Consider the following 25,658-nt stretch of genomic DNA (forward strand, 5'->3'; position numbering starts at 1 on the left):
GTTTCATTTTTTTTTACATAACAGAAACCTGACATTTTAACGGAGGTGTGTAGACTTTTTTTATATCCACTGTATATGTGTGTATGTGTATGTATAAAATATTTGGGGGTTCTAAGTCATCTTCTAGCAAAAAAAGCAGATTTACTGTATACATGTAGTAGAGAAGTGTCAGAATTGGCCCAGCTGGAAAGTTTAAATCGATATCAGAAATAAGATAGAGAAAATAAGTTTTTTTTTTTCCAAAGAAGTGTTTAATTCAATCTATCAGAGTTATTTCCACATGAGAGTCAATACATAGTCTATGTACATCACATAATCATCAATAATCTGTACAATAAGGGGGTCATTTTCTATAGGCGTCAGTGGGATTGATTAACTAAAGGCAAATAGACTGTGCACTCTGGAAGAACAATGAAAATGAAGTGAAGATCTGCTGACTTCCATCATCCAATGGCATACAAGCAACAGTGTTTTATTTATTTATTTTACTTTTCTTGCATGTGATTTGATATTCTTTGCAAAGTGAAGCTTCCTCTCATTTACTAAGCTCTGGAGCAACCCACATGGAAGAAAAATATATTTGAAATCTAATTTAAAAATATTATTCCCAAATATATTGACATATATTTGAAATACTACAATTTTGGACATATTCAATATATTTCAATATATATATATATATATATATATATATATATATATATATATATATATATATACACGCACACTGTATGTTGAAATGCATTTTTATTACAAAATATATAAAAATATTTAAAAAATTTTCCTGTAAAGCTTACATACACACTTTTCTCTTAGTGTGTACAAAAGTCATATATTTTTTAAACAAACATCTTGTATCACAAAATGGAGTTGATTATGTTATCATATTATCCTTTCACCATATGTCTTTAAAAATACATTTAATCTACATTTTTTTGGAATGCATTTACAAATATATGCAAAAATATATGTAAAAATTACTGTTTTTATACGTTAAAAAAAATCTGAAGAATATCTTTTTTAAAAATATAGATTTTAAAACATTTTTCATATATTTTGTAATATATAAAAAATGTATTTCATAATGCAGTGTGTGTGTGTGTGTATATATATATATATATATATATATATAGAGAGAGAGAGAATATATATATATATTTTTTATATATATTTTGAAATATACTGAATCCAGCCAAAATTGTAGTATTTCAAATATATGTCAATATATTTGGGAAGATTATTTTTAAAATATATATATAGAGAGAGTGTATGTATATATATATATATATATATATATATATATATATATTTTTTTTTTAAATATATTGAATCCGGCCAAAATTGTAGTATTTCAAATATATGTCAATATATTTGGGAAGAATATTTTTAAAATATATTTCACATATATTTTTCATGTGGGTTGGTACAGACACACAAGGTGACACACACAAGGGTTAAAATTATTTTTCATATATTTTGTAATATATAAAAAACGCATTTCAACATGCAGTGTGTATGTATGTATGTATGTATGTATGTATGTATGTATGTATATATATATATATATACTGCATGTTGATATGAAGAATATTTTTAAAATATATTTCAATAATATTTTTCTTCCATCTGGGAACTGCGCTTGCAAAATGTAAAATCCGTCCACCTTCAGTAAACCAACCCCATTGCCCTCCTCTCTTTGGCATGTGTTTGCTTCGAACAACCAATCATATGTAGGGAATGTTAAACAAAAAATAGGAGCTCACACATGATTGGATGTTTGAAGCAACATGTGGCTTAAAAAATAATTAGCAAAAATGTTACAATAAAGAGTTAAACAAGAACAGTTAAAATAAAACAGTTACATTGTATCTTTTTTTCCTATATATCCCAAGACAAAATGTCATTTATTTCAGCAATAAAAGATTGAAGCTGGCCACAGACGGGTTACAATCTGATTGCAATGACATCGATAGATCTGCCCATTGCTTTGTGACGTGAACGGCCGATTGGTTAGACATCAGTGGATGGGAGTGTTTAAGTAGACACTGCTTAGTTGGTGTCATAGAGATTGTACAATCGCATTGTATGTCTGGACAGCTTGACCTGTAGGATATTTACAAAACGAACACGAAGGGGTCCACAAGCACTTGCCCAACTTTGACAAATTCTGACCATATTTTGTTTAATAGTTATTTCCTATGATCTCCAGCTCCATCTAGTGGACAAAATGTGGTATTTTTTTCTGAAATACCTCAACCAGAATTTATTTAAAGGACCCGCAAGCAACAATATAAATTTGTTCTAAAATGTATCTTTTTACTACATTAGGAAAAAAAAAGACAAATTTTGATATAATCGACAGAAATCTAGTGTACTAAATGCTAAAAGAGAAGAGAAAACAATGAAATAAATACGTAGAATAAACCAAGGAGCCGGGAAATGGTTAGGTTTTGTTTTGTTTCATTTAAAGAGAACCTGTCAGTATAGCTATTACCTGCCAGAGGCAACGATTGCTTAAAGGCTGTGATCGTTTCCTGGGGCTAGAGGCTGTGCTGGTTCTAGGCTGTGCTGGTTAAAGGCTTTGCTAGTTCCAGGGTAGTAAAAGCCATGTGGGTTCAAGGGGCTAAAGGCTATGCTAGTTCTAAGGTTCTGAAGGCTGTGCTACTTCCAGGGTGCTATGGGGTGTACTAATTCTGAGATACTAAAGACTGTGCTGGTCCTGGGATGCTACAGGCTGTGCTACTAGTTCCAGGGTACTGAAAGCCATGTGGGTTCTAGGAGGACAAGGCTATACTAATTCTAGGCTACTAAAGGCTGTGCTAGTTCCTCGCTACTAAAGGCTGTGCCAGTTCCAGGCTACTAAAGGCTGTGCTAGTTCTAGGCTACTAAAGGCTGTGCTAGTTCTAGGCTACTAAAGGCTGTCCTAGTTCCAGGCTACTAAAGGCTGTCCTAGTTCCAGGCTACTAAAGGCTGTGCTAGTTCCAGGCTACTAAAGGCTGTGCTAGTTCCAGGCTACTAAAGGCTGTGCTAGTTCCAGGCTACTAAAGGCTGTGCTAGTTCCAGGCTACTAAAGGCTGTCCTAGTTCCAGGCTACTAAAGGCTGTCCTAGTTCCAGGCTACTAAAGGCTGTCCTAGTTCCAGGCTACTAAAGGCTGTCCTAGTTCCAGGCTACTAAAGGCTGTCCTGGTTCCTCACTACTAAAGGCTGTGCTGGTTTCAGGCTACTAAAGGCTGTCCTGGTTCCTCACTACTAAAGGCTGTGCTGGTTTCAGGCTACTAAAGGCTGTCCTAGTTCCAGGCTACTAAAGGCTGTGCTAGTTCCAGGCTACTAAAGGCTGTCCTGGTTCCTCGCTACTAAAGGCTGTGCTGGTTTCAGGCTACTAAAGGCTGTCCTAGTTCCAGGCTACTAAAGGCTGTCCTAGTTCCAGGCTACTAAAGGCTGTCCTAGTTCCAGGCTACTAAAGGCTGTCCTAGTTCCTCGCTACTAAAGGCTGTGCCAGTTCCAGGCTACTATAGACAGTGGCAGTTTTAGACTACTAAAGGCTGTGCTAGTTCCAGGCTACTAAAGGCTGTGCTAGTTCCAGGCTAATAAGGCTGTGCCAGTTCCAGACTACTAAAGGCTATGTTCGTTCCAGGCTACTAAAAGCTGTGCTAGTTCCAGGCTACTGAAGGTTGTGCCAGTTCCAGGCTACTGAAGGCTGTGCTAGTTCCAGGCTCCTGAAGGCTGTGCTAGTTCCAGGCTACTGAAGGCTGTGCCCGTTCCAGGCTACTGAAGGCTGTGCTAGTTCCAGGCTACTGAAGGCTGTGCTAGTTGCCGGCTACTAAAGGCTGTGCAAGTCCACGGTCACTGTACATCAGGGGTGCTCTGCCCCATAACTAGCATTGCTTCAATGGAAGCCTCCAACCCCAGATGGTCACTACAGCTATGCTGACAGGTTCTCTTTGTTTCTTTGATATATTGGACTGACAACCAACCCCCCCCCTGTATTCACCTCTCATTGTCTCTTGTAAAGTGATGAGAAGGTCAGTTGTGTTGTCCTCTCCCTTGTCTAGACATGCCATGTAGCGCAATAGGCCCTCACAGTGCCCCCTCCTATATGTGGATCAACTCGGATCTACACAGCTGCCGCCATGATTCAGTACCTGTGGAGCACTTGGAGAGATGGCATGACTTGGGGCCGACATCTCCTGGAGGCCTCTGACCCTGATTGCTTTCTTCTGGCTCTACCTAATTCCAATGTGAATGGAGGAGGACTAACTAGATACTGAAAAAATATGTTTAAAAAATGGGACTGTCAGTGCCGGGACAAGGTCACCCAGCACCCATGGCAAAGATGCCAAACTGCACCCCCCCTCCCCCATTTCTGATGTGCAAGCTTAGAGGGTCCTAGTCAAAATCACTGCCGCTATCACTACCCCTGTCAGCCTTGTAACAGGAGGAAGGTGCCCCCATCCCTACAGTAAACCATTGTGCCCAGGGCAGCCACCCCCCCCCCCCACCCACCACTTGTCCCAGTAGAGGGGACTGTGGTGGAGGAATAGGGACTGTCCACTTTAAAAATCAGGTTTTATCTTCAGGTAGTTAGAGAACAAAACACATTTTCAAAGGTTGTGAGATTTATATACAGTGCAGAAGTCTCTTGGTCCCCGATGGGGGGGCACATTACTGGATGTCTCAGAGTTGGGTTCTTTATCCCGCGGCTTCCTCTTGTGTCCATGTTAACCTTGGACGGTGTCAGGCATCGATGCCCGAAATATTTACCACGTGGCTCTTGTCGGAGGTCCCCTTCCTATAAAGGTCAAAAATTATGTGTGAAGAATTGGTTGGTGTCATCATATATGTAAACCTTGAAAATGAACGTCTTCTAATAATGGACTTCTAATAATGGACTTCTAATAATGGACTTCTCCTAATAATGGTCTTCTCCTAATAATGGTCTTCTCCTAATAATGGACTTCTCCTAATAATGGACTTCTCCTAATAATGATCTTCTCCTAATAATGGACTTCTCCTAATAATGGACTTCTCCTAATAATGATCTTCTCCTAATAATGGTCTTCTCCTAATAATATACCTCCTAATAATGGACTTCTGCTATTAATGGACTTCTCCTAATAATGGACTTCTCCTAATAATAGACTTCTCCTAATAATGGACTTCTCCTAATAATGGACTTCTATTAATGGACTTCTAATAATGGACTTCTCCTAATAATGGTCTTCTCCTAATAATATACCTCCTAATAATGGACTTCTGCTATTAATGGACTTCTCCTAATAATGGACTTCTCCTAATAATGGACTTCTCCTACTAATGGATACTATTAATGGACTTCTATTAATGGACTTCTCCTAATAATGGACTTCTCCTAATAATGGACTTCTCCTACTAATGGATTCTATTAATGGACTTCTATTAATGGACTTCTCCTAATAATGGACTTCTGCTATTAATGGACTTCTCCTATTAATGGACTTCTCCTAATAATGGACTTCTCCTAATAATGGACTTCTCCTAATAATGGACTTCTCCTACTAATGGACTTCTCCTAATAATGGACTTCTCCTAATAATGGACTTCTCCTAATAATGGACTTCTATTAATGGACTTCTAATAATGGACTTCTCCTAATAATGGTCTTCTCCTAATAATGGACTTCTCCTAATAATGGACTTCTCCTACTAATGGACTTCTCCTAATAATGGACTTCTCCTAATAATGGACTTCTATTAATGGACTTCTAATAATGGACTTCTCCTAATAATGGTCTTCTCCTAATAATATACCTCCTAATAATGGACTTCTGCTATTAATGAACGTCTCCTAATAATGGACTTCTCCTAATAATGGACTTCTCCTAATAATGGATTCTATTAATGGACTTCTATTAATGGTCTTCTCCTAATAATGGATTCCTCCTAATAATAGACTTCTAATAATGGACTTCTCCTATTAATGAACTTCTCCTATTAATGAACTTCTCCTACTAATGGACTTCTATTAATGGACTTCTCCTAATAATGGACTTCTGCTATTAATGAACGTCTCCTAATAATAGACTTCTCCAAATAATGGACTTCTATTAATGGACTTCTATTAATGGACTTCTATTAATGGACTTCTCCTAATAATGGACTTCTATTAATGGACTTTTAATAATGGTCTTCTCCTAATAATGGATTTCGCCTAATAATGGACTTCTAATAATGGACTTCTCCTAATAATGGACTTCTCCTAATAATAGACTTCTAATAATGAACTTCTCCTATTAATGGACTTCTCCTACTAATGGACTTCTATTAATGGACTTCTCCTAATAATGCACTTCTAATAAAGGACTTTTCCTAATAATGGACTTCTAATAATGGATTTTTCCTAATAACGGACTTCTAATAATAGATTTCTCCTAATAATGGACTTCTAATAATGGACTTCTCCTAATAATGGACTTCTCCTAATAATGGTCTTCTCCTAATAATATACCTCCTAATAATGGACTTCTGCTATTAATGGACTTCTCCTAATAATGGACTTCTCCTAATAATGGACTTCTATTAATGGACTTCTCCTAATAATGGACTTCTCCTAATAATATACCTCCTAATAATGGACTTCTATTAATGGACTTCTCCTAATAATGGACTTCTCCTAATAATATACCTCCTAATAATGGACTTCTGCTATTAATGGACTTCTCCTACTAATAAATTCTATTAATGGACTTCTATTAATGGACTTCTCCTAATAATGGATTCTATTAATGGACTTCTATTAATGGTCTTCTCCTAATAATGGATTTCTCCTAATAATAGACTTCTAATAATGGACTTCTCCTATTAATGAACTTCTCCTAATAATGGACTTCTCCTAATAATGGACTTCTCCTAATAATAGACTTCTAATAATGGATTTCTCCTATTAATGGACTTCTGCTATTAATGAACGTCTCCTAATAATAGACTTCTCCAAATAATGGACTTCTATTAATGGACTTCTATTAATGGACTTCTATTAATAGACTTCTCCTAATAATGGACTTCTCCTAATAATAGACTTCTCCTAATAATGGACTTCTAATAATGGACTTCTGCTATTAATGAACTTCTATTAATGGACTTCTCCTACTAATGGACTTCTATTAATGGACTTCTCCTAATAATGGACTTCTAATAAAGGACTTTTCCTAATAACGGACTTCTAATAATAGATTTCTCTTAATAATGGACTTCTAATAAAGGACTTTTCCTAATAATGGACTTCTAATAAAGGACTTTTCCTAATAATGGACTTCTAATAATGGACTTTTCCTAATAATGGACTTTTCCTAATAATGGACTTCTAATAATGGACTTCTAATAATGAACTTCTCCTAACAATGGACTTCTTCTCTTTGGTCCCATTTGGTCTTTTAACTCCACCACTGAGGCCCCTTGCACACGGGATCGTCCAGCTGCTCCTTCTAGGGTGACAACCATGCTCCTGCATATATGCAATACAGTGAGAGAAGGAAAAAAAGATTTTGCCAAAAGTCTTGTATTTTGGCATCATCGGGAAATTACTTTTTGGGGGTTTTTAAGAGTTTTTAAGGGTTTGGGCTGCTGCATTTCTGGTATGGCCTTGAGGTTGTTTCCACACGTATACTTGGAATAATAGAAAAGAAGGAGCGCCCTGGTGAAGGGAAAGTCTTTTCTCCCAAAACGCGTTGGTTGATGTACTTGTTGTTACTCTCAATAAACGCCTCTTAATCTACCATCAACAGTGCATTCTTTTGGACATCGGCCGCTCCTTCTTTTCTATTACTCCAATCAGACATGGAACTGTCCACTGACAGTAGGTGTGCAGCAGACGGAGATGGGAGAAGGAAACTTACTTGAGGTCATCCTCCAGCTTGACCCTCGGCGTTGGTCTACCCAGTATGCTGGTGGACAAGAACATGAGGAAGCCGCGGCGTCTCGTTCTGTAACAAGTCAGGTCTACGGCCAGCAGGGTCACCAAGAATATAAGTAAGATGATCCCAGCGATGACTCCGGCTCCGACACGGGCAGGCTCTAAAGGGACACAAGGAGGTCGGTTAGAAACTCTTGCATTTCTTTTGGTGTTTTGCATGGAAGGTAGTAATGAAACTCCTTCTTAATAAAAATATTTTTGGCCATTTATTATAATTAGCTTTAATTATAAAAAATTTAGGTAAAAAGTTGTTAAAACGTCAACACACAATGATCACATAAAATGTCCTTCCTTCAAAGGACGACTAGAGGTCTATATATAGGTAGACCAGCGTTTCTCAACCTTTTTTTCGTCAAGACACCCTTTAAATTTATAGACAGTCCCGAGGCACCCTTTAAAATTATGGACAGTCTTGAGGCACCCTTTAAAATTATGGACAGTCTTGAGGCACCCTTTAAAATCATGGACAGTCTTGAGGCACCCATTAAAATTATGGACAGTCTCGAGGCACCCTTTAAAATCATGGACCGTCTTGAGGCACCCTTTAAAATCATGGACAGTCTTGAGGCACTCTTTAAAATGATGGACAGTCCTGAGGAACCCTTTAAAATCATGGACAGTCTTGAGGCACTCTTTAAAATGATGGACAGTCCTGAGGAACCCTTTAAAATCATGGACAGTCTTGAGGCACCCTTTAAAATCATGGACAGTCTTGAGGCACTCTTTAAAATGATGGACAGTCCTGAGGAACCCTTTAAAATCATGGACAGTCTTGAGGCACCCTTTAAAATCATGGACAGTCTTGAGGCACCCTTTAAAATCATGGACAGCCTTGAGGCACCCTTTAAAATCATACACAGTCTTGAGGCACCCTTTAAAATCATGGACAGTCCTGAGGCACCCTTTAAAATTATGGACAGTCTTGAGGCACCCTTTAAAATCATGGACAGCCTTGAGGCACCCTTTAAAATCAGGGACAGTCTCAAGGCACCTCATTCTAAAATGTGAAAAACTATTCTAATCGTTTTATATAGTGCAGCAACATCCACACATGTAGAACACCCAACGTTAGAGGTGGTTTATTCTTCCAAAGCAAATATACTTTTGCACACGGGTACCGACTAGTATGCCTATGTTTCTCTTCTTCCTCAATTTTTCTCCATCACTGAGCTAACGTGACCACAGCACTGATGGAGAGGGGTGGGGGAGGGTCAAACTAGGCAACCAACATCCTCCTTATCAGCTGATGGTGTCATTGGTTGTCAGGATGCTGGTATCTAGAAGGTTGCTATGAAAACCCGTGGCTTTGTGTAACTAAAAAGCCAACTTGTATACAAGTTTTGGGCAATTTTTAGACATTTTGCCAAGGCACCCCAGAAGAAACCTCAAGGCACTGCTGAAGGAACCTCAAGGCACCCCTGAAGAAACATCAAGGCACCCCTGAGGGATCCTCAAGGCACCCCTGAAGGATCCTCAAGGCACCCCTGAAGAAACCTCAAGGCACCCCTGAAAGAACCTCAAGGCACCCGTGAAGGAACCTCAAGGCACCCCTGAAGGAACCTCAAGGCCCTCCTGAAGGAACCTCAAGGCCCTCCTGAAGAAACCTCAAGGCCCTCCTGAAGGAACCTCAAGGCCCTCCTGAAGGACCCTCAAGACACCCCTGAAGGACCCTCAAGACACCCCTGAAGGAACCTCAAGACACCCCTAAAGGAACCTCAAGACACCCCAGGGTGTCTAAGTACCCTGGTTGAGAAAGGCTGAGCTAGACATATCAGCAAGTACCCTTATTGCCACCACCCATAAACCTAAAACAGGCGTTCCTCGGTTTACGAATTTAATGCGTTCTGCGGGACTTTTCATATTGCAAAAAATTTGTAAACCAAAACGCGGTTTTCCGTAGGAATGCATAAAAACCAATCAATCCATTCCGGAGGTCAGAAAAAAGTATTTGTCGCGACAAATGATGTCATACATCCCAGGAGTCTTCAGGAGTGGAGGGGGGGTTCTCAGCTCAGCAAATACCTCAGCTAAGGGCTGATGGATTCCAGGAAGTAAATAATACATGAATCATCTGCCCTTACTCAAGATGGCTGTGGCTAGAAATGCTAGGGGGTGGGGGGTTCAAAGTGATGCTGGGGATGTTAGGGATGGATGGGGGAGTTTGCTTTGAATATTAAAAATGAATAAAAAATTCATTAAAAAATTTGGGTACCTGATCCCCAAAGGTGCCAATCCTTAATGGGGAGCAGTCCTTAAAGCGGAACTTCCCCTTTTGGGTGGAGCTCCGCTTTAAATTATATAAAACGTTTAATCTGTAAGGCCCAGAGGCCGAGCAGTTCCACTCGAAAGTTAAATTGCCTCTAAAAAAAGAATGATAAACTTTTCATTAAAATCTGTAAACATTTATGGGGATAAAGAGGTGATGCTGCAGAAATAACAAGTATGCTGGGCAGGCGTGTGTTGGAGGTGCGATGTGCACACGCCAAGCGTACCGATTACTTGCAGGGTCAGCGTTGTGCTCTGTTGTCCCAGGCTGTTGCTGGCGTAGCAGGTGTAGTTCCCTTCATCGGCCTTGGCCAGGTCAGTGATGGAGAGATGAAGACCATTGGAGCTCAAGATGTATTTCTGCCCATCATGGCTGACCACCTCTTGTCCTCTGATGGCAACAAAGGCGGAAATTATATTTTTGTTGAAATTGCTGACCAATCTGTCCATCAATAGGACAGACAGACAGACAGACAGGCAGGCAGGCAGGCAGGCAGGCAGGCAGGCAGACAGGCAGACAGACAGACAGACAGACAGACAGACAGATTGATTCGGCTTCTACATGCATGTATCCAAGTCTGGTTACATGTATGGTTTGCATATGTTTAGAAAATAGATTGTAAGCTCTTTAGAGACTGATGGGACTGTGGGGGAGGGGACATTAGAGTGTAAGCTCCTCTGGTGCAGAGACTGATGGGACTGCGGGGGAGGGGACATTAGAGCGTAAGCTCCTCTGGTGCAGAGACTGATGTGACCGCGGGGGGAGGGGACATTAGAGCGTAAGCTCCTCTGGTGCAGAGACTGATGTGACCGCGGGGGGAGGGGACATTAGAGCGTAAGCTCCTCTGGTGCAGAGACTGATGTGACCGCGGGGGGAGGGGACATTAGAGCGTAAGCTCCTCTGGTGCAGAGACTGATGTGACCGCGGGGGGAGGGGACATTAGAGCGTAAGCTCCTCTGGTACAGAGACTGATGTGACCGCGGGGGAGGGGACATTAGAGCGTAAGCTCCTCTGGTACAGAGACTGATGTGACCGCGGGGGGAGGGGACATTAGAGCGTAAGCTCCTCTGGTGCAGAGACTGATGTGACCGCGGGGGGAGGGGACATTAGAGCGTAAGCTCCTCTGGTGCAGAGACTGATGTGACCGCGGGGGAGGGGACATTAGAGCGTAAGCTCCTCTGGTACAGAGACTGATGTTATTGTGGGGGAGGGGACATTAGAGCGTAAGCTCCTCTGTTCAGAGACTGATGGGACTGTGGGGGAGGGAACATTAGAGCGTAAGCTCCTCTGTTCAGAGACTGATGGGACTGTGGGGGAGGGGACATTAGAGCGTAAGCTCCTCTGGTATAGAGACTGATGTGACTTTGGGGGAGGGGGCATTAGAGTGTAAGCTCCTCTGTACAGAGACTGATGTGACTGGCTCAGTGTTCTCTGTACAGCGCTGTGGTATAGGTCAGAGCTATATAAATGTATAATAATAGTGTGTGACTGTGGGGGAGGAGGCATTAGAGTGTAAGCTCCTGTGGTACAGAGACTGATGTGACTGTGGGGGAGGGGACATTAGAGTGTAAGCTCCTGTGGTACAGAGACTGATGTGATTGGCTCAGTTTTCTCTGTACAGCGCTGCGGTATAGGTCAGAGCTATAAAAATACACGTATAATTGTGAAATTGGGTGTCTGTGGTGGGGACATTAGAGTGTAAGCTCCTCTGGCGCAGAGACTGATGGGACTGTGGGGGAGGGGACATTAGAGTGTAAGCTCCTCTGGCGCAGAGACTTGTACAGTCCTGTATTGAACAAATGAAAATAAATAACAAAGTAACATTGCAGCCACATTGGAAGGACGAAACGCGTCGCTATGTTTTCCTTTCTGCATATTAGGATATAAAGGGTATTCACCTCTTCCAGACGATGTCAGGCTTGGGGTGTCCGGTCACAGAGCAGGTGAACGAGGCGTTGGATTTGGAAGCGATTTTGGGGAAGGACTCCTCAATGCTGACCTCCGGAGCCGCTGAGGAAGAGAAGCTTGTGGTTAAAACCGGAAGGAACGGATCAGAAGGCAAGTTGTAGGCGGAGGACGAGGCGAGGTCTCACCGTTCACCGTCACAGACACGTTCTTGTACTCAATCTCATTGCGTTCTCGGATGTAGGCCTGGCAATAGTACATCCCGGCATCCGCCAGCTGGATCTTGTCTATGGTCAGCGTCCCATCCCGAGTCGCTGAAAGGCGGCCTAAACCGAAAAAAAAGTCAAATTTTTAAAAAATTATTTTCTGTAAATAATGCCAGCCATAGACGGGTCGAAAATCAGCTGATTTTCGCACCGTTAGTGGGTTAATTGGTCGGCCGTTTTTCGGGGTTTTGGCACATTTTTTTAAATCGGTCAAGTTGCAAAATTCGCGGCCGATTTTGACGATCGGACGATTTTCCCGGTAATGATGGGCAAATCGGCCGATCGTTTTACCGATAAAAAATCTGCGCATGAGCCGTGACCTGCAAGAGGAAGAAAAAGAAGAAGAGGATGCAGAAGAAGAAGAAGAGGATGAAGAAGAAGAAGAGGATGAAGAAGAAGAAGAGGATGAAGAAGAAGAGGATGCAGAAGAGGAAGAAGAAGAAGAGGATGAAGAAGAAGAAGAATTCCAGTCCGCTATTATATTTTACACAAAAAAGTCTTGCGGTTGCAACAATGTATCCATTTGTATCCGAATAAAAACATCTGTATCTAAAATGACATTGACCAACACCACCCCCCCTTGCCCCCCCCGTGGAGAGAGCCTGACATTGATCAACACCACCCCCCCTTGCCCCCCCTATGGAGAGAGCCTGACATTGACCAACACCACCCCCCCTTGCCCCCCGCTGTGGAGAGAGCCTGACATTGACCAACACCACCCCCCCTTGCCCCCCCCATGGAGAGAGCCTAACATTGACCAACACCCCCCCCCTTGCCCCCCCCATGGAGAGAGCCTAACATTGACCAACACCCCCCCCCCCCTTGCCCCCCCTGTGGAGAGAGCCTGACATTGACCAACACCCCCCCCCTTACCGTAGAGAGAGCCTGACATTGGCCAACAACACCCCCCCCCTTGCCTCCCCCCCCACCCTGTGGAGAGAGACTGAAACCGACCAACACCTCCCCCACTTGCCCCCCCCATGGAGAAAGCCTTACATTGACCAACAGCACCCCTGCCCCCCACACCCAGGAGAGCCTTTCGCTAACACACATCGCCCCTGCCTTCCCGGCGAGGGACAGACACTCACCTTCACAGCTATGGACATCTCCGGGAAGGAGAGTCAGGCTCTGCATACACCACCAAGCAGCCCGCAGCCTCTCTCAGATCCTACCTGCTCCCCGTGCCGCATGTGTACCTTTTTCTGTCCCTTCTTCCAGGGAACGGTGCTGCCCCCCTGAAAGATGCCGCCCTAGGCACATGCCTTGTTTGCCTTGTGGTGAATAGGCCCCGCCTTAGGGGTCTAGTTGTAATACATTTGTTGCACGAATGTCAGAAGGTGAATGCCCCAGCTCCACCTAGTGGCCAAAATGTGGTATAGCTTTCTCCGAAAACTATACTGCCTCTCGGCCACTAGATGGAGCTGTTGATACAGGCGTTAACCTCTTCTTGCCCAGCCTCATTATCCCTTTAACTGAGCTATTATGCCTCAAGGGGAAAAAGGGGGGGGGGGAGGTCGTCTGTGTAATCACATGATCACTGTGACTGGCTGTCACAGTGGTCACATGACTGGGTGCAGTCTTGGTGGCACTGTCCGCCCTGCTGGTGAATGCGTGGGATTTGCGCTCTGTCCCTTTACATGGAAAGTTTTACTGGGATGTAAGAATGTCGGACTGACCTGGTAAGATTGGGACGACCATTTCATTGCGGAACCACGTGATCTGAGGTGTGGGGATGCCTTCCACGGAGCACGGCAGCTTGGCCACTGAGTCGGCGACGAATGATTTGTTAACCGTCACATCCTTCACAAAAGTTGGTCTCTCTGTATAAAGATACGATGAAAGGAGCGAAATCTGGATCAGCAACATCAATGTGACATTGACGGGCAATGCAGAGCGCAAACACGAGACTCGGGCCACATGTGGACTGAAAAAAGGGGTCTCAGGTCTGTACTGTACATGTCTCAGGCCACATGTAGGTTGCAAACAGAGGTCTCGGGCCACGTGTGGACTGAAAACAGAGGTCTCAGGTCTGCACTGTACATGCCCCAGGCCACATGAAGGTTTCAAGCAGAGGTCTCGTGCCACGTGTGGACCGAAAACAGAGGTCTCGGGCATCGTGTGGACTGAAAACAAAGGTCTCAGGTCTGTACTGTACATGCCCCAGGCCACATGTAGGTTGCAAACAGAGGTCTTGGGACACGTGTGGACCGAAAACAGAGGTCTCGGGCCACGTGTGGACTGAAAACAGAGGTCTCAGGTCTGTACTGTACATACCCCAGGCCACATGTAGGTTGCAAACAGAGGTCTCGGGCCACGTGTGGACCGAAAACAGAGGTCTCGGGCCACGGGTGGACTGAAACCGGGTCTTGGGCCATGTGTGGACTGAAAACAGAGGTCTCATGTAGAGGTTACAGGTCACAAGTTGAGGTCTCATGTCACATGCAGGGGTCTCAGGTCTCATGTCACATGCAGGGGTCTCAGGTCACATGTAGGTTGCAAACAGAGGTCTCGGGCCACGTGTGGTCTGAAAACAGAGGTCTCAGGTCTGTACTGTACATGCCCCAGGCCACATGTAGGTTGCAGAGGTCTCGGGCCGTGTGTGGGCTGAAAACAGAGGTCTCGGGCCACGTGTGGACTGAAACCGGGTCTCGGGCCACGTGTGGACTGAAACCGGGTCTCGGGCCACGTGTGGACTGAAACCGGGTCTTGGGCCACATGTGGGCTGAAAAGGGGGTCTCGGGCTACATGTGGACTGAAAACGGGTCTTGGGCTACATGTGGACTGAAAACAGGGGTCTCATGTAGAGGTTACAGGTCACAAGTTGAGGCCTCATGTCACATACAGGGGTCTCAGGGCTCATATCATATGCAGGGGTCTCAGGTCTCATGTAGAGGTTACAGGTCACATGCAGAGGTCTCAGGTCACATGTAGAGGTCTCAGGTCACATGTAGAGGTCTCAGGTCACATGTAGAGGTCTCAGAAGCACTCATTTCCAGACATTTATGACGCACTAGAGTGCAAAATGGTAAAAGCCATCGATAAAGGCCCATGAGGGCCGACACCCCTCCCCCCCCAGTACCGCCAGTCCCCATGGTATGAACTGACCGCACTGAGGCCGGACTTACGGATGATCCTGATTTTGATGTCGGTATTTGTGGTCTCTCCGGACTCGGACTCGGCTTGACATCTGATGATGCGGTCAGGCTCCGCCCTGGAGGCGATGACTTGCAGCGTCAGAGTCGTTTCATCGATGTTCCCTTTCTTGTACCGCCGTGGTTCGTCCTCGATCTCCTCGTCATCCTCACCGCTGATCCATTTCATCGTTGCCTCCACCGAAGCTGGAGAGAGAGAGAGTTGTCACCCAAATCTGGACAGGACAGCTTTAGCCCTCCCGACCGCAGAGCCTTGATCAGTGCCAATCGGGGAGGTTCCTGACCATGTGATCACCACGAGGGCCAATCAGAATAGTCCCATGAGGTTGGCTTAGGAACAAACCGACCGACATTTACCGACACAGATATGGTCTGGGCATGTAGGCTTTTGGGGGAGGGGTCGGGGGGGGTCTTGTGGGGGAGGGGTTGGGGGGGTCTGGTGGGGGAGGGGTGGCTGTACGTTGGACGAAGTTCTCTTACATTTGCATAGAAAGCTGTGCTCTTTCCCCAGATAGATCTCTCCATTGGCCGGAATGATTTCCACGCGAGGTTTGGCGCAGAATCCTGGAAGACACAAAAGACACAAATCCTGAAACAGCCGCATAATAAAGTCCATATGAGCAGCAAATCTCTGCAATCTCCGGAGGGCCCGGCCCGGCCGCCGGGCAATGCTGGCGTTTGTATGAAGTCACCCAATGGAATTAGGAGGCGGAATCGAAAGTCGCCCCTCAGTGTGACCAAATCATGCTTCATTCCCTTCAATAATAAACCCCCCCACCCCCCACCATCCTGTGAATTAAAGCCGACGTCAGTGATCACATGGTACCCGAGATGAGGGAAAACAATGTAACGCTTCTCAGATGAATCAATAAATAAATGTGATATAAAAAATATATATAAAGTGATACAAAGTGCAAATATCATAAGCGTGACCTGATCCTCCTGGGATCAATGAACTATAGGTGTCTAAGCGTGACCTGATCCTCGGGGGGATCTATGAACTATAGGTGTCTAAGTGTGACCTGATCCTCGTGGGATCTATGAACTATAGGTGTCTAACCGTGACCTGATCCTCGTGGGATCTATGAACTATAGGTGTCTAAGCGTGACCTGATCCTCGTGGGATCTATGAACTATAGGTGTCTAACCGTGACCTGATCCTCGTGGGATCTATGAACTATAGGTGTCTAAGCGTGACCTGATCCTCGTGGGATCTATGAACTATAGGTGTCTAAGCGTGACCTGATCCCCGTGGGATCTATGAACTATAGGTGTCTAAGCGTGACCTGATCCTCGTGGGATCTATGAACTATAGGTGTCTAACCGTGACCTGATCCTCCTGGGATCTATGAACTATAGGTGTCTAAGCGTGACCTGATCCTCGTGGGATCTATGAACTATAGGTGTCTAACCGTGACCTGATCCTCGTGGGATCTATGAACTATAGGTGTCTAACCGTGACCTGATCCTCGTGGGATCTATGAACTATAGGTGTCTAAGCGTGACCTGATCCTCGTGGGATCTATGAACTATAGGTGTCTAAGCGTGACCTGATCCTCGTGGGATCTATGAACTATAGGTGTCTAAGCGTGACCTGATCCTCGTGGGATCTATGAACTATAGGTGTCTAAGCGTGACCCGATCCTCGTGGGATCTATGAACTATAGGTGTCTAACCGTGACCCGATCCTCGTGGGATCCATGAACTATAGGTGTCTAAGCGTGACCCGATCCTCGTGGGATCTATGAACTATAGATGTCTAACCGTGACCCGATCCTCCTGGGATCTATGAAATATAGGTGTCTAAGCGTGACCTGATCCTCGTGGGATCTATGAACTATAGGTGTCTAAGCGTGACCTGATCCTCCTGGGATCTATGAACTATAGGTGTCTAAGCGTGACCTGATCCTCGTGGGATCTAGGAACTATAGGTGTCTAAGCGTGACCTGATCCTCATGGGATCTATGAACTATAGGTGTCTAAGCGTGACCTGATCCTCATGGGATCTATGAACTATAGGTGTCTAAGCGTGACCTGATCCTCGTGGGATCTATGAACTATAGGTGTCTAAACGTGACCTGATCCTCATGGGATCTATGAACTATAGGTGTCTAAGCGTGACCTGATCTTCCTGGGATCTAGGAACTATAGGTGTCTAAGCGTGACCTGATCCTCATGGGATCTATGAACTATAGGTGTCTAAGCGTGACCTGATCCTCATGGGATCTATGAACTATAGGTGTCTAAGCGTGACCTGATCTTCCTGGGATCTAGGAACTATAGGTGTCTAAACGTGACCTGATCCTCGTGGGATCTATGAACTATAGGTGTCTAAGCGTGACCTGATCCTCATGGGATCTATGAACTATAGGTGTCTAAGCGTGACCTGATCCTCGTGGGATCTATGAACTATAGGTGTCTAAGCGTGACCTGATCCTCGTGGGATCTATGAACTATAGGTGTCTAAGCGTGACCCGATCCTCATGGGATCTATGAACTATAGGTGTCTAACCGTGACCCGATCCTCGTGGGATCCATGAACTATAGGTGTCTAAGCGTGACCCGATCCTCGTGGGATCTATGAACTATAGATGTCTAACCGTGACCCGATCCTCCTGGGATCTATGAAATATAGGTGTCTAAGCGTGACCTGATCCTCGTGGGATCTATGAACTATAGGTGTCTAAGCGTGACCTGATCCTCCTGGGATCTATGAACTATAGGTGTCTAAGCGTGACCTGATCCTCATGGGATCTATGAACTATAGGTGTCTAAGCGTGACCTGATCTTCCTGGGATCTAGGAACTATAGGTGTCTAAGCGTGACCTGATCCTCATGGGATCTATGAACTATAGGTGTCTAAGCGTGACCTGATCCTCATGGGATCTATGAACTATAGGTGTCTAAGCGTGACCTGATCTTCCTGGGATCTAGGAACTATAGGTGTCTAAGCGTGACCTGATCCTCGTGGGATCTATGAACTATAGGTGTCTAAGCGTGACCTGATCCTCGTGGGATCTATGAACTATAGGTGTCTAACCGTGACCTGATCCTCGTGGGATCCATGAACTATAGGTGTCAAAGCGTGACCTGATCTTCGTGGGATCTATGAACTATAGGTGTCTAAGCGTGACCTGATCCTCGTGGGATCTATGAACTATAGGTGTCTAAGCGTGACCTGATCCTCGTGGGATCTATGAACTATAGGTGTCTAACCGTGACCTGATCCTCGTGGGATCTATGAACTATAGGTGTCTAAACGTGACCTGATCCTCGTGGGATCTATGAACTATAGGTGTCTAAGCGTGACCTGATCCTCATGGGATCTATGAACTATAGGTGTCTAAGCGTGACCTGATCCTCGTGGGATCTATGAACTATAGGTGTCTAAGCGTGACCTGATCCTCGTGGGATCTATGAACTATAGGTGTCTAAGCGTGACCCGATCCTCGTGGGATCTATGAACTATAGGTGTCTAACCGTGACCCGATCCTCGTGGGATCCATGAACTATAGGTGTCTAAGCGTGACCCGATCCTCGTGGGATCTATGAACTATAGATGTCTAACCGTGACCCGATCCTCCTGGGATCTATGAAATATAGGTGTCTAAGCGTGACCTGATCCTCGTGGGATCTATGAACTATAGGTGTCTAAGCGTGACCTGATCCTCCTGGGATCTATGAACTATAGGTGTCTAAGCGTGACCTGATCCTCATGGGATCTATGAACTATAGGTGTCTAAGCGTGACCTGATCTTCCTGGGATCTAGGAACTATAGGTGTCTAAGCGTGACCTGATCCTCATGGGATCTATGAACTATAGGTGTCTAAGCGTGACCTGATCCTCATGGGATCTATGAACTATAGGTGTCTAAGCGTGACCTGATCTTCCTGGGATCTGGGAACTATAGGTGTCTAAACGTGACCTGATCCTCGTGGGATCTATGAACTATAGGTGTCTAAGCGTGACCTGATCCTCATGGGATCTATGAACTATAGGTGTCTAAGCGTGACCTGATCCTCGTGGGATCTATGAACTATAGGTGTCTAAGCGTGACCTGATCCTCGTGGGATCTATGAACTATAGGTGTCTAAGCGTGACCCGATCCTCGTGGGATCTATGAACTATAGGTGTCTAACCGTGACCCGATCCTCGTGGGATCCATGAACTATAGGTGTCTAAGCGTGACCCGATCCTCGTGGGATCTATGAACTATAGATGTCTAACCGTGACCCGATCCTCCTGGGATCTATGAAATATAGGTGTCTAAGCGTGACCTGATCCTCGTGGGATCTATGAACTATAGGTGTCTAAGCGTGACCTGATCCTCCTGGGATCTATGAACTATAGGTGTCTAAGCGTGACCTGATCCTCATGGGATCTATGAACTATAGGTGTCTAAGCGTGACCTGATCTTCCTGGGATCTAGGAACTATAGGTGTCTAAGCGTGACCTGATCCTCATGGGATCTATGAACTATAGGTGTCTAAGCGTGACCTGATCCTCATGGGATCTATGAACTATAGGTGTCTAAGCGTGACCTGATCTTCCTGGGATCTAGGAACTATAGGTGTCTAAGCGTGACCTGATCCTCATGGGATCTATGAACTATAGGTGTCTAAGCGTGACCTGATCCTCGTGGGATCTATGAACTATAGGTGTCTAAGCGTGACCTGATCCTCGTGGGATCTATGAACTATAGGTGTCTAAGCGTGACCTGATCTTCCTGGGATCTAGGAACTATAGGTGTCTAAGCGTGACCTGATCCTCATGGGATCTATGAACTATAGGTGTCTAAGCGTGACCTGATCCTCATGGGATCTATGAACTATAGGTGTCTAAGCGTGACCTGATCTTCCTGGGATCTGGGAACTATAGGTGTCTAAACGTGACCTGATCCTCGTGGGATCTATGAACTATAGGTGTCTAAGCGTGACCTGATCCTCATGGGATCTATGAACTATAGGTGTCTAAGCGTGACCTGATCCTCGTGGGATCTATGAACTATAGGTGTCTAAGCGTGACCTGATCCTCGTGGGATCTATGAACTATAGGTGTCTAAGCGTGACCCGATCCTCGTGGGATCTATGAACTATAGGTGTCTAACCGTGACCCGATCCTCGTGGGATCCATGAACTATAGGTGTCTAAGCGTGACCCGATCCTCGTGGGATCTATGAACTATAGATGTCTAACCGTGACCCGATCCTCCTGGGATCTATGAAATATAGGTGTCTAAGCGTGACCTGATCCTCGTGGGATCTATGAACTATAGGTGTCTAAGCGTGACCTGATCCTCCTGGGATCTATGAACTATAGGTGTCTAAGCGTGACCTGATCCTCATGGGATCTATGAACTATAGGTGTCTAAGCGTGACCTGATCTTCCTGGGATCTAGGAACTAAAGGTGTCTAAGCGTGACCTGATCCTCATGGGATCTATGAACTATAGGTGTCTAAGCGTGACCTGATCCTCATGGGATCTATGAACTATAGGTGTCTAAGCGTGACCTGATCTTCCTGGGATCTAGGAACTATAGGTGTCTAAGCGTGACCTGATCCTCATGGGATCTATGAACTATAGGTGTCTAAGCGTGACCTGATCCTCGTGGGATCTATGAACTATAGGTGTCTAAGCGTGACCTGATCCTCGTGGGATCTATGAACTATAGGTGTCTAAGCGTGACCTGATCCTCGTGGGATCTATGAACTATAGGTGTCTAACCGTGACCTGATCCTCGTTGGATCCATGAACTATAGGTGTCTAAGCGTGACCTGATCTTCGTGGGATCTATGAACTATAGGTGTCTAAGCGTGACCTGATCCTCGTGGGATCTATGAACTATAGGTGTCTAAGCGTGACCTGATCCTCGTGGGATCTATGAACTATAGGTGTCTAACCGTGACCTGATCCTCATGGGATCTATGAACTATAGGTGTCTAAGCGTGACCTGATCCTCGTGGGATCTATGAACTATAGGTGTCTAAGCGTGACCTGATCCTCATGGGATCTATGAACTATAGGTGTCTAACCGTGACCTGATCCTCGTGGGATCTATGAACTATAGGTGTCTATCCGTGACCTGATCCTCATGGAATCTATGAACTATAGGTGTCTAACCGTGACCTGATCTTCCTGGGATCTATGAACTATAGGTGTCTAACCGTGACCTGATCCTCCTGGGATCTATGAACTATAGGTGTCTAACCGTGACCTGATCCTCGTGGGATCTATGAACTATAGGTGTCTAAGCGTGACCTGATCCTCATGGGATCTATGAACTATAGGTGTCTAAGCGTGACCTGATCCTCGTGGGATCTATGAACTATAGGTGTCTAAGCGTGACCTGATCCTCCTGGGATCTATGAACTATAGGTGTCTAAGCGTGACCTGATCCTCGTGGGATCTACGAACTATAGGTGTCTAACCGTGACCTGATCCTCGTGGGATCTACGAACTATAGGTGTCTAACCGTGAACTGATCCTCGTGGGATCTATGAACTATAGGTGTCTAAGCGTGACCTGATCCTCGTGGGATCTATGAACTATAGGTGTCTAACCGTGACCTGATCCTCGTGGGATCTATGAACTATAGGTGTCTAACCGTGACCTGATCCTCGTGGGATCTATGAACTATAGGTGTCTAACCGTGACCTGATCCTCGTGGGATCTATGAACTATAGGTGTCTAACCGTGACCTGGGGGGGGGGGGGGGAAGCAGAAAATTAATTCAATAAAGAAGATAGAAAACATTATCTGACAATCAAAATATTACAGATATTGCTACAGATAAAAATTCAACAAAACTCCAGCATGCAAAATTAAAATAAAATGAATGGCATATAGGAAAAAGGAAAAACAAAATGGAAAAAGAATAAAATAAAAAATAAAAAAAGAAGATTGGCATATAGAAAAAAGGAAAATAAAATGTGTAAAAAGAATTAAATAAAAATATTTAAGAATTCAATAAAAAATAATTAAGTACATAAAAAGATAGAAATAGGTTAGAAATATTGCTACTTAAAAAAAAAATTAAATAAAATTCCAATTTGACAAAACTAACATAAAATAAAATGAATGGCATACAGGAAAAGGAAAAAAAAAATGGAATGGAATAAAATAAAAAAATTAAAAAAGAAGAATGGCATATAGAAAAAAGGAAAATAAAATGTGGAAAAAGAATTAAATAAAAAAAATTAAGAATTCAATAAAAAGAATTAAATAAATAAAAAGATAGAAATAGGTTTGAGATATTGCTACTTAGAAAAAACTAATTAAATAACATTCCAAATTGACAAGATTAACAACAGGCAGCATGCAAAAATAATAATAATAAAAAAAGTAAGAATGGCATATAGAAAAAAAAGAAAAAAATGTAGAAAAATAATTAAATAAAAAGAATTAAGAATTCAATAAAAAGAATTAAATAAATAAAAACATAGAAATAAATTAGAGATATTGCTACTTAAATGTAGAAGAAAGGGGAAAAAATGTGGAAAAAGAATTAAATAAAAAGAATTAAGAATTCAATAACTAAAATTAAATAAATAAAAAGATAGAAATAGGTTAGAGATATTGCTACTTAAAAAAATAATATTTAAATAAAATTCCAAATTGACAAAATTAACAATAGGCAGCATGCAAAAAAATTAAGAATAAAACATTAATGGCATATAGAAAGAAGGAAAAAAATGTGGAAAAAATTAAATGAAAAAAATTAAGAATTCAATAAAAATAATTAAATAAATAAAAAGATAGAAATAGGTTTGAGATATTGCTACTTAAAAAGAAAAAAAAAATTTCAAATTGACAAAATTAACAACAGGCAGCATGCAAAAAATAAAAAAGAAGAATGGCATAAAGAAAAAGGGAAAAAAAAGTGGAAAAATAATTAAATGAAAAGAATTAAGAATTAAATAAAAAGAATTAAATAAATAAAAAGCTAGAAATAGGGTAGAGATATTTAATTTTTATTTAAAATAAAAATTAAATAAAATTCCAAATTGAAAAAATTAACAACAGGCAGCATGCAAAATAAAAAATAAAAAAATGAATGGCATATAGAGAAAAGGAAATAATTTTGGAAAAAGAATGAAATAAAAAGATAGAAATAGGTTAGAGATATCGCTACTTAAAAAAAAAGTAAATAAAATAGGTAGCATATAAAAAATAAAAAAAGAAGAATGGCATATAGAAAAAAGAAAAAAAAGTGGAAAAAAATTCAATAAAAATAATTTAATAAATAAAAAGATAGAAATAGGTTTGAGATATTGCTACTTAAAAAAAAAATTAAATAAAATTCCAAATTGACAAAATTAACAACAGGCAGCATGCAAAAAATAAAAAATAAAAAAGAAGAATAGCAAATAGAAAAAAGGAAAAAAAAATGTGGAAAAAGAATTAAATTAAAAAAAAATTAAGAATGCAATAAAAATAATTAAATAAATAAAAATATTTCATTAAAAGATAGAAATAGGTTAGAAATATTGCTACTTTAAAAAAAAATTCCAAAGTGACAAAATTAACAACAGGCAGCAGGCAAAAAAAATAAAAAATGAAGAATGGCATATAGAAGAAAAGGAAAAAAATGTGGAAAAAGAATGAACTAAAAAAAAAAAAAAGAAGAATTCAATAAAAATAATTAAATAAATAAAAATATTTCATTAAAAGATAGAAATAGGTTAGAAATATTGCTACTTTAAAAAAAAATTCCAAAGTGACAAAATTAACAACAGGCAGCAGGCAAAAAAAATAAAAAATGAAGAATGGCATATAGAAGAAAAGGAAAAAAATGTGGAAAAAGAATGAACTAAAAAAAAAAAAAAGAAGAATTCAATAAAAATAATTAAATAAATAAAAATATTTAAATAAAAAGATAAAAATAGGTTAGAAATATTGCTACTTAAAAAAAAATTAAATAAAATTCCAAATTGACAAAACTAACAACAGGCAGCATGCAAAATTAAAATAAAATGAATGGCATATAGGAAAAAGGAATATAAAAGTGGTAAAAGAATAAAAGAAAAAAGAAAAAAAAGAATGGCATATAGAAAAAAGGAAAATAAAATGTGGAAAAAGAATTAAATAAAAAGAATTAAGAATTCAATAAAAATAATTAAATAAATAAAAAGATAGATATAGGTTAGAGATATTGCTACTTAAAAGAAATAATTAAATAAAATTCCAAATTGACAAAATTAACAACAGGCAGCATGCAAAAAATAAAAAAAGAAGAATGGCATATAGAAAAAAAGGGAAAAAAATGTGGAAAAAGAGTTAAATAAAAAAAAAATTAAGAATTCAATAAAAATAATTAAATAAATAAAAATATTTAAATAAAAAGATAGAAATAGGTTAGAAATATTGCTACTTAAAAAAAAATTAAATAAAATTCCAAAGTGACAAAATTAACAAAAGGCAGCATGCAAAAAATAAAAAATTAAAAAAGAAGAATGGCATATAGAAAAAAAGGGAAAAAATGTGGAAAAAGAATTCAATAAAAAAAAATTAAGAACTCAATAAAAATAATTAAATAAATAAAAATATTTAAATAAAAAGATAGAAATAGGTTAGAAATATTGCTACTTAAAAAAAAAAAAAAAATTCCAAATTGACAAAACTAACAACAGGCAGCATGCAAAATAAAAAAAAATAAAAAATGAAGAATGGCATATAGAAGAAAAAAAAAAAAAGTAGAAGATACATTAAATAAAATAATAATTTGAATTGCTCATAGTGTGAGAAGCACAGGATACAAGTCATGGTTGGTCAGGATCTGGGCTCACCTGAGGTTGCTAGGAAGAGCAGTAGGATGATGGAGCTCCCTGGTGGGGACATGTTGAGCATCTTCTAGAGCTGCTGCTGGTGAATGTGGTGCACGGGGGGTCACCCCTATGGAATTTATACCCTGGTGTCCAGGACTCTGCCCTCTGCCCCCCACGCTGCCCCCTGGCCCCCTCCTCACACAACATCACGTCCATCTCTTCGCTCACCTCACTGCCTTGTCATCTGTGAGTCTTCGAGGCGCCAGGGATGAGGACAAACGGACTCCTGGGACCATAGGGGAGAGGAAAGGAGGGGGAGGGAAGAAGAGATGTCTGTCCTGGTGAGGAAGGAAAGGGT

General features: G+C 42.0%; 1 protein-coding gene across 1 annotated transcript; it reads right to left on the reverse strand.

Annotated features, from left to right (window-relative positions):
- Window positions 1-224: 224 nt before the first annotated feature.
- On the reverse strand, window positions 225-25,407 carry LOC149428974 (neural cell adhesion molecule 1-like). Its single transcript, XM_089666882.1, has 9 exons — window positions 25,322-25,407; window positions 16,017-16,100; window positions 15,510-15,722; window positions 14,061-14,204; window positions 12,307-12,444; window positions 12,112-12,223; window positions 10,440-10,603; window positions 7,871-8,048; window positions 225-4,789 (listed from the first exon to the last, which is right to left on the reverse strand). The coding sequence occupies exons 1-9, from the start codon at window positions 25,380-25,382 to the stop codon at window positions 4,735-4,737; spliced, it is 1,149 nt and encodes a 382-aa protein (XP_089523008.1). The 5' UTR covers window positions 25,383-25,407; the 3' UTR covers window positions 225-4,734.
- Window positions 25,408-25,658: the final 251 nt, after the last annotated feature.

Source organism: Staurois parvus, unplaced genomic scaffold, assembly GCF_062004578.1.
Source record: "Staurois parvus isolate SC_StPar_1 unplaced genomic scaffold, SC_StPar_1.0 ptg002883l, whole genome shotgun sequence".
NCBI classification, from domain to species: domain Eukaryota; kingdom Metazoa; phylum Chordata; class Amphibia; order Anura; family Ranidae; genus Staurois; species Staurois parvus.

Coding starts and splice junctions, on each gene's coding strand:
- LOC149428974 (XM_089666882.1), bottom strand. CDS start 25,382: ATGCTCAACATGTCCCCACCAGGGAGCTCCATCATCCTACTGCTCTTC. Junction 12,445..14,060: donor GGTCGTCCCAATCTTACCAG/GTCAGTCCGACA, acceptor TTTTCGGTTTAG/GCCGCCTTTCAGCGACTCGG. Junction 10,604..12,111: donor CCTGACATCGTCTGGAAGAG/GTGAATACCCTT, acceptor TGTTGCCATCAG/AGGACAAGAGGTGGTCAGCC.